The 16606-nt window shown below is 46.0% G+C and overlaps 1 protein-coding gene across 1 annotated transcript in view; it reads left to right on the forward strand.

Annotated features, from left to right (window-relative positions):
* The window catches only part of IGSF22 (immunoglobulin superfamily member 22), a 42668-nt gene extending 28302 nt beyond the window's left edge, over nucleotides 1-14366 (forward strand). Inside the window, exons 18-22 of the mRNA XM_019551009.1 lie at nucleotides 1705-1793; nucleotides 6892-7084; nucleotides 8278-8577; nucleotides 12084-12410; nucleotides 13847-14366. Coding sequence (XP_019406554.1) covers nucleotides 1705-1793; nucleotides 6892-7084; nucleotides 8278-8577; nucleotides 12084-12410; nucleotides 13847-13914 — 977 coding nt within the window. The 3' untranslated portion in view covers nucleotides 13915-14366. The remainder of the gene's footprint in view (nucleotides 1-1704; nucleotides 1794-6891; nucleotides 7085-8277; nucleotides 8578-12083; nucleotides 12411-13846) is intronic.
* Nucleotides 14367-16606: the final 2240 nt, after the last annotated feature.

Genomic DNA, 16606 nt, shown 5'->3' on the forward strand with positions numbered 1-16606 from the left:
CCACCCATTCTGCCACCGATGCTATCAGCACTGCCTCCCATTTGCTCTTGGGCTAGATGCATTAGCAGTGTACTGAGCTGCAGCAGGCAAGCTGTCATATTTGAAGTGCCCATTTATTATAGAGATAACAGTGCTGAGATATAGATTACTGCTTTTTCAGCTGGGGAGCTAAGAGTGAAAGGCCTGCTGCAAATGAACAATCAAGGAGCAGAGTGATAAACAGACAACACAGAGGTAATTGTTTTGTCAAGGAGAATGCTCCAGAGTAGCTCATCATGTCTTGAGAAAAATAGCAGAGATATTATAGCAGAGGGGATACCCTGAGTATCCCCTAGCCAGCTTATTATAATAGGTAGAAGCTCAAACCTTTATTATCTTGGACTCCTGGGTAGCAAGTTTGCTAATTAGCACATTCAAACAGCTTCTCTCTGGAATGATCACAGAGGACACAGCACTAGTCTGAGCCACCTTAAGTGGCAGAAAAGAGCAACAAGGCTGGATACAAGAATCATGAGTCATACCATACCGCAGTGATTCCTATGAGGAATGAGAACATTCAGGGAGCTCAGAACACAATATCTAATTGAATAATTGCACAAATCTATATGGCCAACTCATTCCTCCAGAGGTGCCCTGAAATAGTGCTAGTAATTTCACCTCCAAGCACAGAGACACCGAAACATACCACCCAACCTGTTGCAGGAGATGTTAAGAGGCATGCTGCAATAGAAAACCCATGAGGTTTGATAGGAAATAGACCTGACACAGTGGTGATAGAGGGAGGAAGTCAGCAATTATTTTTCAATCAGTTGAAAAAGCAGTCATGACTTTTTTGCTCTCACTCAGCTCTCCCATGCTAATAGTTTTCTGTCTCACTCCATCTTTCTCCATCAAACTTAGTTCGAAAGGCTATAACTGGCCCTCACAGCAGAGACCTTGAATGCTTACTAGTTAGTATTCCTCACCAGACACCAACAAGCAGGGGGCTGTTATAAGGTCAAGCAACCATGGCCCCCGGAGCAGTAACCTGGTATTAACTGTACCATTAACTTCAAGGGGAGCCTCTGTCTAAGTATTGCCCAATATAATTAAGGGTTGCATAGCCTATCCTTGAGAGAACAAATCTGCTGTAACACTTATTTACCAGTCATTGGCTTCCATTCGATTCAAAAAGGAAAGCAGCTTTTAAATGTTATTGCTTTCTTGTGTTCCAATACAGTGAAAAGGCACCCTGCCTTAAACATGGTGTGGTAAAGGGCAACTGCTAATTTACCTGAGCTTCTAAAAGAAAATAGACAATCTCATGTCATGTGTGCATTTATCCTTCTTTCTCCAATGAACCCATCCTTGCAGCATGTTGGCACTAGCTATACATAATTAACAGTATCTTTATTTGCGCCTGCAAAATGCTAGGACCTGTCTTCCTGTTCCTATTTTGTGCTGCAACTGGTGATTTAACTACTTAACTATGGCTTGTTGAAACTAAGTTCAAGGTCTGATTTTCTTTTGTCTCATCATGATCTTCCAGTGTATGAAACAAAGAGGCTAACTGGAGAAAATGGTTTCACTCCAGTATATGGTCCCCAGGTTTTTAATTATCCTCTCTCTCTTTTTCTCTCCACCCCCGCGCCCTTTCCCCACTCCCTTTGTTTATTGCTGCTTTTTTATTACTTTTTTATTTTCTTGCTTTTTTTTTAATTCTAGCCCCTCCCAAGTTTGATCTAAGTGCTAGGCTGAAGAATCACATGGTGGTTCGTGCTGGAACAGCCCTCTGCATTCCTGCCTTCTTCTCTGTGAGTGTCCTTCATTCCTACTCTTCCCCCAAGGAGAATCTTGCATTTAAAATTTCCTTTGGAGTTAGGTTTCTTTATCATACATGTCTCATTTTATTCCTTCCACCAAGGTAGGACCTGCTCCTGGAAACTTTCTGTGCATGGAACTTCCACTGAAGTGGAAGAGCACTCACCCAGGAACAACACTTGAGTTCAGTTACCTTCTCAGCCTGGAAGGATTCGAACCCACATTTCCCATTTCCCAGGAGAGTGCCCATTCACCAGGTTATAGGCTGTTATGGTTGGGGGCATTCTCCATGCCTTTAGCAGAAGCTGCACACCTAGGAGAGAGGAGGATCCCTGGTCCTTTTTCCCAGGATTGCTCCTGTATTTTATCCACTGCCTGTTCACATAAAACACATGAACAAACACTCCTTTAGTGAATTTAGTCCTACATATCCGATATTTCCTCCAGTTCCGCCACAGAGAGGCAAGTGGCTCCTTAACCTCATCTCTCCAAGGTGCACCTGAGCAATGACCTGCTACAGAGCAAAACCAGTAGCAGGGATAATCTGCTCCTCTAGGGCCCTTTTGGACACATTACATATATCATGCAATTGACTTAGTTAATCATACAATAAATTCAGACCAGCCACAGATGCAAAGGAATTATCACACCATAAAAATCACACCATAAAGATGACTATCCAGCTATAAAAAGAGCCAGCTAGCTACAAAGTTAGTGCTAGAAAATGAGCAACAACCCCGTAGCTGGTTTCTATCCAGCTTTAAACCAAACGTGTAAGCAGGGCCCTAAGGGCCAAATTCTTCCATTTGCCCTTCTCATGTGAGGAGTTGCACTGACCTCAGCAAGACTGAAAAGTGCCTTGGAGACATAAAGTTTTGTGTAAATGCTATTTTTAGAGCCAGATTTTGCAACCTCCTGCAAATTGGTGAAATTGCCAAGACCGCTCATGTGAATATATGCACATCAGCAGGAGGAAGTGTTGTGCAACCTAGCTTTTCACACCACTTGCCTTGCAGATTTTGGCATAGTGCGAACATTATCCCTCCTCAGAAAAAAGCACAGTTAATTATGAGGAAAAACCCACCACTCACAGCTTCCATTTGTGGATGGAGGGTCTAAACTCACCACAGCTCTCTGAATCCCATAATCTGTTCTGCAAAAATCCATGTAAGAGAACTTCACTTTATGTCCCTATTAAAGGATCTTGGTAACAAAGGTGCATGTGATGGAGCTTTCCCTTATACCAGGGTTTCCCAAACTTTTAATACATGGGGCACATTTTTTTCTGGATTAAAATTGGCAGCAAACTTCACTCACTGGTCTGTGACCTGGATCCAATCCGTGGGCCCATCCTGAGTGCCCCCAGCCCAGCCAGTGCCAAATCCCCTTCTGCAATGGCACGGGGTCAGCCAGCAGGGGCACATCCAGCTCAGCTGGAATCCCACCCAAGTCCTTTTTCACAACACATTTTCACTGCTCTTGTAGCACACCCTTTGGGAATCCTGGCCTTAGGGCATTTAGACATGGCCTCTGGGAGTACAGAGGAGGGTTGGAGGATGCTTTAATTACTGCAGTTCTGAGAGTCACGTTAGTTAAAGTGTCCAGTGTCATGTGTATCAGCATCTCCATGCTGAAAAACGGTGGCAAGGTGCTTTGAACTAAAGCTCATTAAACGAGCTTCAGTTTAAAGTGCCCTGCCACCATTTTGCTGATACAGGTGACACGGAAATCTGTTGGAGCACGGTAATTATCACGTTCCAGCAGATTCAATCAGCGTGTAAGAGTAGCCTCCCTGCATTGCACAAGAGCCCTTAGAGTCTTGCATTGGGTCACGAAGGGTTTTTTCCAACTCAGTAATCGCACAGGATCTAACTGATGGCTGATAGAAAATCCAGCCTTTCCAATTTGTTCCAATGGGTAATTTCCTGTGGCTTCAAGGTTTTCAATTTTATGGCAGCTGTCAAGAGTTGTTAGTGCTAAGCCCTGAGAAGTACAGCATGGTTTGTCATAGCTGGGAGTTCATTCAAGGTATGCATAACTGTATACAGCTCCTTGGGACCAATGGATGTGAGCACTCCCTGGATGCATCAACACATGCCATTAGGGCAGTTTACACCAGAGTTTATCACGGTGCCTTAATGGCATGTGTAGATGCTCAAACTGATGCAGTCCAGGGCACACAGCAGATGCTGCATCCAGGACTGCAGCAGTTTGAGCCAGGATGGAGTAGCCTTAGGCTGGCAGGGGGCCCAGGGGGTGAGTCCTGGGCTCCAGGAAGCAGCGTCAGACAGCAGAGGGGATGGCTGGGGCACAAAAGTGCCCCAGCATGTGAAGCTCTGTGACTAGACACCAGGCAGAGTTCTGGCCTCCTGCTACCTGGGCTGACCAGGCACAGTGTATACCCAGGTCAGCATTTACACGTGTATTTAGGCACAGTTACTTTCTCCACCGTAACAAAGGACTGTCCCCAACAGTACCATCTTACGGCAATCTAATAGTATCACACAAGTATACTGTGATGCTTTCCACTGCAGCAAATTAGTCTAATGCTCAGTTAAGCACTAGGGCTGTGCGAAATTTCTCCAGGTGTTTCATTTCAAAGCTGTTTTGATGCGTTTTGAGCTTGAAACAGTGAAATGAAAATGAAACAAAATCCTTTGAAACAGCTTTGAAATGAAACAAGGGCACTCAAAACATTTCAAAAGTTTCTAAACGTTTCGAGTTTCAAAGCCAGGCTTGGCTTCAGTGCTGGTCTCAGCAGCAGCCTCTTGTCATCCTGCACAGCTCCGGGGTGCGCGCCCCCTGGGAAGATTCTGGCATGGCCCCCAGTTCTCACAGGGGGTGCCAACCCCTGGACCTGCACACCAGATGACAGCATAATGTTGCTGCCAGCTGGGGCCAGCGGCAGCACCAATCTTCGTGGCACTGGGAGCAGGCTGTGCCCAGTGCCAGTCCCAGCCAGCAGCCTCTTGTGATCCAGCAGGCAGATCAGGGGCCCCCTGCACCCCCAGGAGGAGTCTGTCAGAGCCCTGGAGCCCTCCCGGGGGTGCAGGCCCCTGAGCTGCCTGCCGGATGACAGGAGGCTGCCCCTGCCACCTGAGACTGAAGCTGGTTGCAGCCCGCACCCAGGAAGATTGGTGCTGCTCTCCATCCCAGGTAGCAGGAGCAGCCTCCTATGATCTGGCAGGCAGATTGAGGAGGCCCCGCACCTATGGGAGGAGTCCGGCAGAGCCCTGCAGCCCTCCCAGGGGTGCAGGGGTGCTCCAATCTTCCTGCCAGGTGATAGGAGGCTGCTCCTGCTACCTGGGACAGGCGGCAGCACCAATCTTCCCAGCGCTAGGTGCAGGCTGTGCCTAGCGCTAGTCCCAGGTGGCAGAAGCAGCCTCCTGTTATCTGGCAGGGAGATTGAGGGCCCCCCGCACCCCCAGGAGGAGTCCAGCAGAGCCCTGCAGACTTCCCGGGGGTACAGGTCCCCAGTGTTCTCCTGCTCCCTGGGGCGGTCAGCAGCACCAATCTTCCTGGAGCTGGGTGTGGGCTGAGCCCAGCCCCGGTCCCCAGTGACAGCACCAACCTGCTGTCATTTGGCAAGCAGATGGGGGCCACACCCCTGGGAGGAGTCCGGCACAGCCCTGCAGCCATTCCAGGGGTATGGGTCCCCTGATCTGCCTGCCAGATGACAGGAGGCTGCTGCTGCCGGCAAGTGACAGTTTTGCTTGTTAGCACCTTGAGGTGCAGTTTTCCAGAAACCTCTGCACCAATTTCCTTGAAACTTTGCAGGCCTCATGCCCTCAGAAGGGGCTACCATCCCTGCAAGTTTCATCCAAATCAGGCTAGAAATGACAAAGTTTTAGGCAGTTTTGTGCTTCCCTATTATAGCCTATGGGCAAAACCGCAAAACAGTTTTGACGAAACGAAACGGAGCAGTGCTTTTGAAACAAAACTCGAAACGAAACACTGTTCCATCAAAACAGAAATCAAAGCAGAATGGTGCTGTTTTGCACAGCCCTATTAAGCACACGTTTTGAGCACACTCCCTTTGAATGTTCTCAGTTGCAGCTGGAATCAATAGGAGCTAAAGTTGAGCCTCACTGGAAACTCTTAGTTCCTTGCAAGATGAGTCCTACTCCCAGACTATTCAGCATCAGCATGGACTTCAATGACAGTTGAAGGTGCATTGAGCCTTATTGGATCAGGCTCTTAATAAGGGCAGCAGGGTTTGGTCCTTTGCATGTTTTATCCCAGCTTAAATGCCGTCCACCAGGGGTGTCAAGCACAGCTTCTGGGCCACATCTGGCCCACAGAACCATTCCATGCTGTCTGCCAGGCTCCTGGTGGGCCAGAAGACTTGGGGCAAGGTCTGCTGCAGCATCCAGGGTGCCTCTGGATATGGCCATTGTTGGCAGGGGGGTAAGCACGGGCTGTGCTGACACAGCCAGTTGCCCCACTGCCTCTGGCCCCACTGCTGCAGCCACTGCAGCTGTTGGCTCTGTGGACCTAGCCTGGGGAACAAGATGAGTTTAACACCCCTGTCTTATATCAAGAAACTATAGTTATCGCCTGGGGGAAATTTCTTGGCTCTCTCAGGCAAAAGCAGAGGTATTATTACTATGGCACCAGCCCTTCTTCAGGTTTCTAAGAGTTCAGAGAGGGTTAAACAGAGCTAAACTTTAACTTCTATTTAGATTTGGTAGAGAACATTGTAGCTACAATAATGTGATAATGCTAGGAAAACAGTCCTTTTTTTAAAAAATTTGCTTAAATCTTTGCTTAAATCTTAAAACCAAGGCCAGATCCTCAGCTGAAGTAAATCACTATAGCTTAATTTGGATGCCATCCCACCAGGTTACACCAAATGGGGTCCTAGCCTAATACTGGTACCAGATACTTTTGGCTTGGCATTTCTCCTATAGAAATTCACTGGGAGTATTCCCCTTAGAGTACCGTTGTTGATATCAGGATGATCAGATCAAAGATGCTTTTGCTATGTATAGGCCAGATTGTCGTTGCTTTCTCCTCCCCCAAACCCCCAAGTGAAGAAGACTGATTGAGTACTTAAGACCACTGTTGTATTTTCCCATTTGTCTTGTGCAGGGTTCCCCCCCACCAACCGTGACCTGGCTAAAAGATGGAGTCCCCACTAAAGGGCGAGAAAGCATCACCAAGAGCAAGCATCACTCCCAGTTCCTCATTCACAGCACCAAGCGTTTTGATTCTGGTCTGTACCAGATTCTCCTCAAGAATGACTATGGCGAAGCTCATTATGACATTCATGTGCAAGTGGCAGGTACAGTATTGTACAAACAGGACAGATTAGCAGGGGGCCTATACAACCAGCAAGGTGGATGTCATTCAGTTTGTACATCAGTTCCAGAGTTTGGAAGCTTGGTCTTTCCATGTAATAAAATGCTTTGTTTGGAAAAAAACCTACCACAATATCATGTTTTAATAATAGAATGATAAGGTGTAATCTGCACACAAAGGGAGACATGGCTCATCAGTATGACTGTTCTTCCCCACCTCTTATTATTGTGACTCTATAGTCTCTACTGCATTGCAGGTTAGATAGAGCTCAGGGCCTGAACCAACTAGCTACTAAGGGGCTTTATTCACCTTGTACCCCAAAGAAGAGAGAAGGTGAGATCTCTGCCATGGCACATATCTTCACACTTTACTTCTGTTTACTTACCTCACTTATTCCTCTAGAGCCAAGCAAGAGTAGCGTCATCTTGTCAGGGTACTCTGCTGAGAATTAGGGACTTTTTAATGTTTTCTATGCTCGATGACTCTTCCTCAAAAGAAATAAATTTACTTGAAACCAGTGTGAATAATTCTAGCATAGGGAAACATACATAGAATGAAATGGTCTGCCATGGATTCTGAGTACCTAGGTGTGGAAAGGTCCACAGACATTCATCTTAGGAACACAAGCATGTGCCTACAGTGAGAGCACTTGATGCTATGTTCTTGTCACACTTCATCAGCTAATCAGGCCTGGGCATGGTCGTACTTGGAACAGGATTCCTCTGAGAAATATATAGAGATTCCAAAAAGTGATATTGGTGAATAAGACAATACCCTTCTCTATGAGAATAATGTGAAGAACTTTCTAACTAAGAATGTTATAACTGGAACGTATTATCTAGAGAGGTTGTGAAGAATTTTCTAACTTTCTAATATTTCTGTCATTTGAAGTTTTGATGTACAGATCAGACAAATATTTGTGGTAGAATGGTTTAAACAGGGATGATCTTGCTTTGAGAAGACGGTTGAACTAGATGACCTCCTGGTGTCTTTTCTGGCCCGTTCTTCTATGATTCCAAGTGCCGTTCCATAATTTCCTAGGCACACAACAGTGTTCACAAATAATTTATAAGACAGCTTCTGGATGGAAAAGGGAGTGCTCCAAGGGAAGAAAAAAATCAAGGAGTCTGCCCAACTAAGACAATCAAATACCTCAATATGTTTCTTGTTTGTTAGATTCCCCCCGGCCACCAACTAATCTGCAGCTCGTCGAGGAAGTTCCAAACACCGTGACCCTCAAATGGGATCATACCCCAGATGTGATGGATGATGGACACGCTCATTATGTCATCCTGAAACGTGATGCTAGTACTGCCACTTGGTTCACAGCAGCTGAGAAGGTCTACAGCAATAAGTACACTGTCACTGGCCTGCTTCCAGGGAGGAAATATTTCTTCCGAGTTATTGCTCGCAATGACATTGGTGACAGTGACCCATTAGATTCCAAAGATGCCTGGCACATCACTAAGGACAAAGGTAAGCATTATAATGTATGCATGCACTGGAAGGGGTGGGGGAGAAAAGGATGCTCTTGTAGATACAGCACTGGACTGAAACCCAGAGATTTAAGTTTGATTCTCAGCCTTGCCACACTAATGACTTGCCTATGTAATCTTGGACAAGTCACTTAGGGCCTGCTCTTGTTCTACCTATTAGACTTGACTTCAGTTGGAGAAATGAAAGAACTAGGTTCTCTGTACTTTATAGTCCCAGTTAAGGGTCATCTTTTCTTCTCCCTCAAAAGAGCAATAAGAATTGCTCTTGAATTATACACAAAGTCAACCTACAATCAGGTCTCCAACAATCATGACTTTTGTACAGGTTTCCCTCACTTTATACTGTTCATGCGTTCCTGGAAAACAGCGCATAACTCGAATTTGCATAAAGGGAACACACTTTACAATGTAACAAATAGGGATATGTTCCAAGGCCTCGACTGTGCTGACCCCTCAACTGTACTGACATGGCACTGTGCCGCTCCCAGGGCAGCTGCAGCTCCAGCAGCACAGGCACTAGCTGCCCTGAGCAGTGGCCGTGGGCACTGCTGTGGGGTGGCTTCATGGCTCACAGCTCCTGGGGCACCGTGCTGACAGGGCCAGACTGGGCTGGGCTGCAGGGGCCAATGCTGCAGCCTGGCCCAGGCGCCACCACCCAGCTCAGGCCCCCAAATAATTTTTTCTTCCTTCACCTATGGCTTCACTCCCACAATGCACCACACAAAGCAGCTGACTGCAGGCTTCCACCACACCAGTCACATGAGTGAATTTACCTCACATATAACTAATTTTTAATATGTGTCATCGCATAGAAGCGAATTTGCACACACAGAACCTGCATAAAGCAAGGGAAATCTGTACTTGTAGTATTTTTGTGAATGCAATAGAAGTTTTTTCAGCATGGCTTTTATTTTAGTATTTTTAGTGCACTTAACTCTTTGGGACCTTTCCTTGATTACCTACTTCTGTATGGGATTTTGCAAGGTCAAGATCTCTATCTGTACTTATCAACTTAATTAGCAAGGAGGGGGAAGAGGGAGCTGTTTTTCCTAAAATGGAACCTGAAAATGTGGTGTCAATTCACAAGCAGAGTCAACTGTAATGAATAATACAGTAACTTCCCAATGCCCATCCTTCATGTGGGATAGGGTGAAGCTGCAGCAAGGAAGCTCTGTTCCCTACCTCTTATTGAAAATGGCATGCTGTCTCACACTTGTACTGAGTGGGAGAAGGACTTGCTGTAACCTCACATCCTAAGGATAATGAGAAAAGCTGAGGGCAGAATTTTTCCCTAAGCTATTTAATTTTAACCAGCTGAAGCACCTTCCAGCAGTGGAATCATTATGGCAAATCTGAAAAAAGCTTGTAAGTAACAGCTGAAAACACAGCCTATTGCAGCAGTGGACACTGGAACTTGCTATACAGCTCTCCCTGACTCCTTACAACAGGCTGGCAGAGAAGTAGTATGCCTTCCCTAAGTTTACTTCAGCTTATGCTCATGTATAATTTACTATCATTTGCATTTCTAAAGCAAGCTATGATCCAGAGAATCCAAACCACTTTACAAGTCAATTGCCTTAACTAGAACAAGCTTCACAATACCTGCCAGATGCCAGGGGGGGTATGGCAAGAGATAGATCACTCTATGGGCCTTGTTACACCTTGCACTTTGAGCTGCACAGATGTTGATTGCTATTAGTGCTAGCTTGTGTTTGAAGCAGTCACACATTTAGGATAGCAGGGGCCTGGAGGACTGAAAGGTAAAAATCCCCCCTCCTATTATGGGCTTCCTCCCCTTCTTCCTGGGGCTCCCCCAATTTCTCCCACCCCTGACTTCCTTCCTGCCCCTCAGCGTCCCCCTCCTGCCTCTCCCTGCCACCAGGGCACTATTACTTATGGCTGCCTGCACTGTCTGTCTCAGGCGAGAAGGCAGGGACAGATTAACCTGTCTGCCCAGCCACTGCTGCTAAGCTGCTGCTCTTCTGACCCAGAAAGCAGCAGCAGCACCTGGGCAGGCAGGGTAATCCTTCTCTGCCTGCTCCGCCAGGACAGACAGCTTGGGAAGCCACAAATAAGCAGGGCAGAGGGTGGGGTGGAACAGCAAGCAAGACTTGAGGTGCTGGAGGTGGGGGCAGTGAGCCCGATCTGGGCCAGCAGGAGAGAGAGGTGGGCAATGTGTTGACACTAAATTATAGCCTAGAGTGGCTATGCCTTAGTGTAACACAAGCTGGGTAGCACGGATCAAAGATAATCTTCCACTGGAGTGGTGTAACTTTGAGCCATACAGTGCTTAAAACAAGTTTCAGGTGTTAATGTGTGAATGATACAGGGGTTAAGAGCTCCAGGAACCGCCCAAAATTACCAAGTTGCAAGGACCTAAGTATACCTTTTTCATGCTCTCTTGCTAAAGCATCCACTCCTGCCACTGTTGGCACTGGGCTAGATGGACCATTAGTTTGATCTAGTATGAAACTTCTTATGTTCTTATGAATATGAAACAGAAAAATGACATCTTTATTTCACAGAAAGGAGTACGAAGATGTTATGTTGCCTGTCTAAGATTGTATGCAGAGTTAACAGAATAGTTTGCCATTCTTACTTCCTGTCCCCACTTCCCTGCTTGGACATTTTCCTTTCCAGTAGGTGCATCTATACATGCAAGTGCTGCTGGGTGAGTTTACTTCAGAGTAAATTACTCTAAGGTAAACCCACCCTGGGCAGGTATCTACACGTGTGCCCATTTGGGAGCAAATTTGCTGCTGCTGGCAGCAGTCTGTCTGTTCCTGCGCCCCTCCAGCCTGCATCGGCCCCCTGCAGTAGCCAAGGAGATTGTGATCATGGAGCAGGGGCTAGGAGATACCTACTGCCAGGGCAAGGGGCCATTGTTCCCTCCCAGGCTCCTCTGGCAGAGCCCACCCCGGCAGCAGGTAGCTCCCGGAGGCAGGGAGCAATCTCCTAGCCCCTGCTGCCCAGGTGATCAGGAGTGAATTTGCTCCCAGTCAGTTGTCTACATGTGCCTTACTGCACGGTAATTACTCAGCAGTTAATTTGCTACTTGCATTTTCAGGTAGCAAATTAGCTGCTGAGTAAAGAAAATTACTGTGCAGTAAGGGTCTGCATGTGTAGACAGTGACTCTTACTATGCAGTAATTTGCTCTACTGCACAGTAAAACATCTCATGTAGACACACCCGGTTTGTAATAACAGAGAAGAATGAGTGTGCCAGTGGTAGGGTACCAAGAACCAACATATTGAGACATGCTACTCATTCGTTCTGTTCTGCAATGAGTTTTCCCTGGTGAGAAAAGAGACTCAAGGTTTGAGTCTTACACCACTGTGATTGAGTCCCTTGAAATCACTCTGAATTCATAGCAGTGTGGGAGGAGCCCCCAAAGACCAACTGGCATGGCTCCGAGTTTGCATATATGCATTTCTCACTCATGTTATTGAAGGCAGCCAGTGGTGAGCTCTCTCTTTCTTTGGCAGAACGTTTTAATTTCAAGATGAAGGAGTATCATGAGAAAGACTGGCGCCATGCTGCCCATTTCATTACCCCACTGAAGAACCATGCCGTGTGTCGGGGCCATGACTGCACCATGAGCTGTGCTTACATCGGCAATCCCCGCCCAACAGTGACCCTGTACAAGGGCAATGTGAATATCACGGCACACTCAAAATTCTGGTACAACTCAACAAGTGGTGTCTGCACACTGATGATTCCAACCGTCACCTCTAAGGACAGCGGAGACTACACCATTGCTATTGAGAATGAGTTGGGCCAGGAGAAATGCAGCTGCACATTGACCGTGTATGGTAAGTTGAGTTCTCCACTAGCACTGTTCTTTGGCAATGATTCTCTACCGGGCATGTATCTCCATCTTGGATGTCTGTGACCACAACTAACCTTGTCACCTCTCTGAAGTTGTCTCTTTCATTGCTGGTGAAAGACTCGAGGCAAAGACACAAAGAGTAAACTCTTTTCCATTTCTATGAACTCCCTTTCCCCATCCCTCTGTTTCTCTTGTTTCAGAGCACATGGAAGTTCCCCAATCCAACAGTGCTCTTAGTTCAGAAACAAGATGATCTGTTCAGGTCCCTTCCGACCCTAGAAACTATGAAACTAAGATAGTTTGGTTAATGGTGACTTGTATTTTTTATGTGGGACCAAATAAAACCATGGTGACATTGTACCAGCAGGACAGGTTGGAGATGTGGTATCAGCTGTGTTACTGTCTACTAAATTTGGAGTTTCCTAATTGCCTGGCAAGCTGGTTATACAGGATAGATGTTAGGCATCTGAAAATTGTATCTCATGAATTTTAATTTAGATGGCAACCTTTCTTGGAGAGTCTTTAATGGTGAATTTTTACATGTCAATGAATCCCGTGAGTTAGAACCCCAAGGGCAGCTCATATGATAAATCTTTAAGAGTAAAAGTTCTCCAACCCTTTGACATAGGACTGAAGTGCATTTATCCTTTATGGGCTCCCCTTTCTCAAAGTCCAAGCCTTGATGCTTCATGGCACGTCAGAGCTCTCTTAAATGGAAACTGAGAAAGACATTGCCCGGCACAGCTTGTAAAGAAATTGATACAGCACCAATAATGAGAGCTATATTTGGATGGATCTTTCAGCGTTATTTTCGTATGTGACTGTTGCTTCTGCACAGCTTGCTGACAAGTGCCAACAATAGCACTCTGATGCTTCAGTTCCTTCTGTCATCACTGCAAAGTAAAAAGTAGTTCAACCTGCATCAATTATAGGAGAATAGTGATGACTGCAATTACTGCTCTGAACTATAGTTTGATTTTCAGGTAGAGTTTTTTCCCCTGTGTTTATATACACAATGTGTGTAGGGGGAGGGTTTTTTTCCCTGTTCTCTGAGCTGAAAAATGTACAAACTCCTTTTTCCTACACTTCTATAGTGGAAAAGCAATCAATCTGTGTTGGTCTTAGTACACAGAAAAATGCAGATACAAAGTAATTTGTCTGAAATAGCTGAAGCCAGAAGCTAAAAACAAGGAGGCTAGAACAGACCCTGGAAGTCACAAAAGTGTAGGGCTTGCTTCCCACAAAAACTGTAATAAAATAACCTTTTACATTTATATATTGATGTCTTTTGGTGCACAGACTCTTGAAGCATTTTCCAAAAGTTCTACAGAAAATTATAATAAGCTGCTAGTCAATTGTCAGTGGTTATAACACCTCTCTCTCTCTCTTTTCTCCCTCTCTCTGTCTCTCTCTCTCAAGATAAAGATGATAAAAGCCTTCTGGACACCGTGACAGAAAGTTTTCAGAAATCAAAGCACATAATGTAATCAGAAGCTCCAGAGCTAGCTTTGTCCGGTTCAGCATGCAGAATAATACATGTAGTTCTGTCTAGTTTGACTTAGATGTGCATGGCTCAAAAATGCAGCTGCATTGCTTTCTATGATGTTTAATTAAGCCAGATGCTAACATGTGAGGCCTTTACTATTCAGGGATAGTTCTGATGTTTCAATGCTTATCCCAGAGAGAGAGTTTCCAAATGGCAGTGTGTAGGAATAGTACTATTTCCAATACAGGATGGAAATATATCCTTAAAATAAAAGGAGCCAAAGATTGCCTTGCTGCATTGGTTTTCTCCACATCATTCAGTCTGTAACTTGAAGAGGAGTTGAGCTGGGTTCTGTCTGCATTACCCGTCATTGTTACTGAGAGGCCCCAGCCTGTGGTAGGAGTCTTGTGCCAGGTACCATGTAAACATATATGCTAATGTGCATGTTGATACTGCTTCCATAGCACTCTGGAGAACACTGCCAAGAAATGTGCCCACTTACCTGCTCCTGTACTGCAAGTGCAAGACCCAGAAATCATGCAGCAAAACTGTCCTGGGGACACCTCCCACAACTGTTCTCAAGCACCCCAAAGACTGAGAGTGGGTGAGTGGGACGTGCTTCTCCGCAGTGTTCTCGAGAGTATTCTGGGAGCCATGTAGATATAACCTAAGACACGATGCCTGTTGTGTGGAGCACACATGCTTATAACTAAAAAAAAAAAGAGAAGTATCATTGCCCCCAATTAATAGATAAACCAAGGCATGGTGATCAGGTGACTCAAGCAATGCCACACAGGAAGACAGTGGTAGTCAGGAGTAGACCTCAGGCCTTCTGAGGCTCAGTCTAGTGGCCTGGCTATCCCTTCTCCCTGTAGTACAAAGTAATTTCATTTGCAGGAGCAGGCCTCTAGCTAGTAGCAAGCCGTTAACTATGGCCGTGTGTAGATGAAATGAGGGGCATGTATGTGCAACACTAAAGCAGATTAAATGCTGTTGCACTGCTTTAATGGTGTTGGTGTTTGCACACGTTGGCTGCGTATTGTGCAGTAATTCCAGCTACTGTAGCAAATTCAGCAGCATAATATGCCTTAAATGACTTGGGCCCCAGCAAACTAAAACTCCTCCAAAGAGTTTTAGTTTGCTGCCCTACAGCCATGGAGTGAAGCACCAGGCTCTGTGCAGCTCAGGAGCTCTGCAGGAAGCCCGTGCAGGAAGTCTGGTAGCAGCCTGGGAAGGCAGGCTCCACCCAATATCTTTTTTTTTTTTTTCCCTGGAGCCTTCCTGCCTGCCTGCGCTACACTGGGGCCTGGTGCTTCCCGCCGCATCAGCAGTGCCCCCGGGTCTGCCCATGCCAGGTGCCTGTGGGCGGGTGCTGCTTGTGGGGAGGGTGGGGAGCCACCACTGCCGCAGAGGGAAACAGCTGCTTTTGACTCATCAGACAGAGGGACATCTACCCCGAGCACTAAGTTAGGAAGGGCACTGGAATTACCCCCACACCCTTGCAGAGTCCCTGCCCCAGCTGCAAGAGCTGCCCTACAGCTTACCCATGCCCAGAGTCCAAAATACTCCCCTGTGGCAGGAGGTTTGGGCAACAGTTGGGGTGGGCAGAGAAGATGGTGGCAGCAGCCAGGGACAATTTAGGACTTCCTGGCATGGGTAGGACTGCTGTACCCCAGCAGCAAAGTCCCATTCTCAGAACCTACTACTTCCCCTGGCCTGCTCTCAGATAGGGAATTTTCACCTGGGTTAATATGAACGATAGTTTAGATCAGTGATTCTCAACAAGGATATCATGCAATATTAGCATTAACAAGTCTAAAAAGTATCAGTGAGTCTAACAAGGTTGAGAACCACTGCTTTAGATCCTAATGCTGCAAAAATTTAGGCCTGTGATTCCCATTGAATTAAAAGCACTTCTCACAGACTTTTAAGTTTCCATGCATACCTCTTCGCAGCATCATGTCCATAACGCACAAATAAAAAATTGGTCCATCAAATGTGGCCTTGTCATTAGTGACAGGCAAGATGATTTTGGGCTTAATGAAGCCAAAGTAGCTATTTTGCTGCATCAAACATAGGTAAAAATACTGGGTCCAGTGTCGAGAGTAAAATGACACGGCTTCCTCAGAAGGCACTACAGCTCCTAGCCTCCGCTGAAGACCTGCTCCTCTTACGGGAGCTCACTTGCTCCGAAGTTCCACAGCAGTGAATCAGGACATACATTTTGAGCTGAAAGCCTCATGGAAATGGAAAACTAGCAAACAACAGTTCCAGGAACTCAGGAAAATATTCAGCAAATTATCATTTTAATTATTTTACACAGATAATAAATGAGGGAGGGGAAATACATTCCAAATAAAGAACAATAGTAAAATCAACATAAAAATACAGTAGTGAAAAATCCTCGAGCAAGTGGCCGTACAACAACATGGTGACCTTTACAATCATGGCAAAATAGACAACTACCAGTAACTTAGTAACTTGAAAACACGGCTAAGTGCTGACACCATGGAGGAAGGCAGTTGTTTGGTTTGTATATTATATCTTTCACTAGGCACTGCCTGTGAGTCCTGGGAATGGAGGAGATACAGTTCAAATAGGAATCATCCATATTAAGATGTCAAAACTCCTGGCCCAGTCCTGCAGTGCTTACTATCACTATCCCGTGGAGTTTCCTTTATGGAAGGCCAGAA

This window comes from Crocodylus porosus, unplaced genomic scaffold (genome assembly GCF_001723895.1).
Source record: "Crocodylus porosus isolate Cpor-Errol unplaced genomic scaffold, CroPor_comp1, whole genome shotgun sequence".
NCBI lineage: Eukaryota > Metazoa > Chordata > Crocodylia > Crocodylidae > Crocodylus > Crocodylus porosus.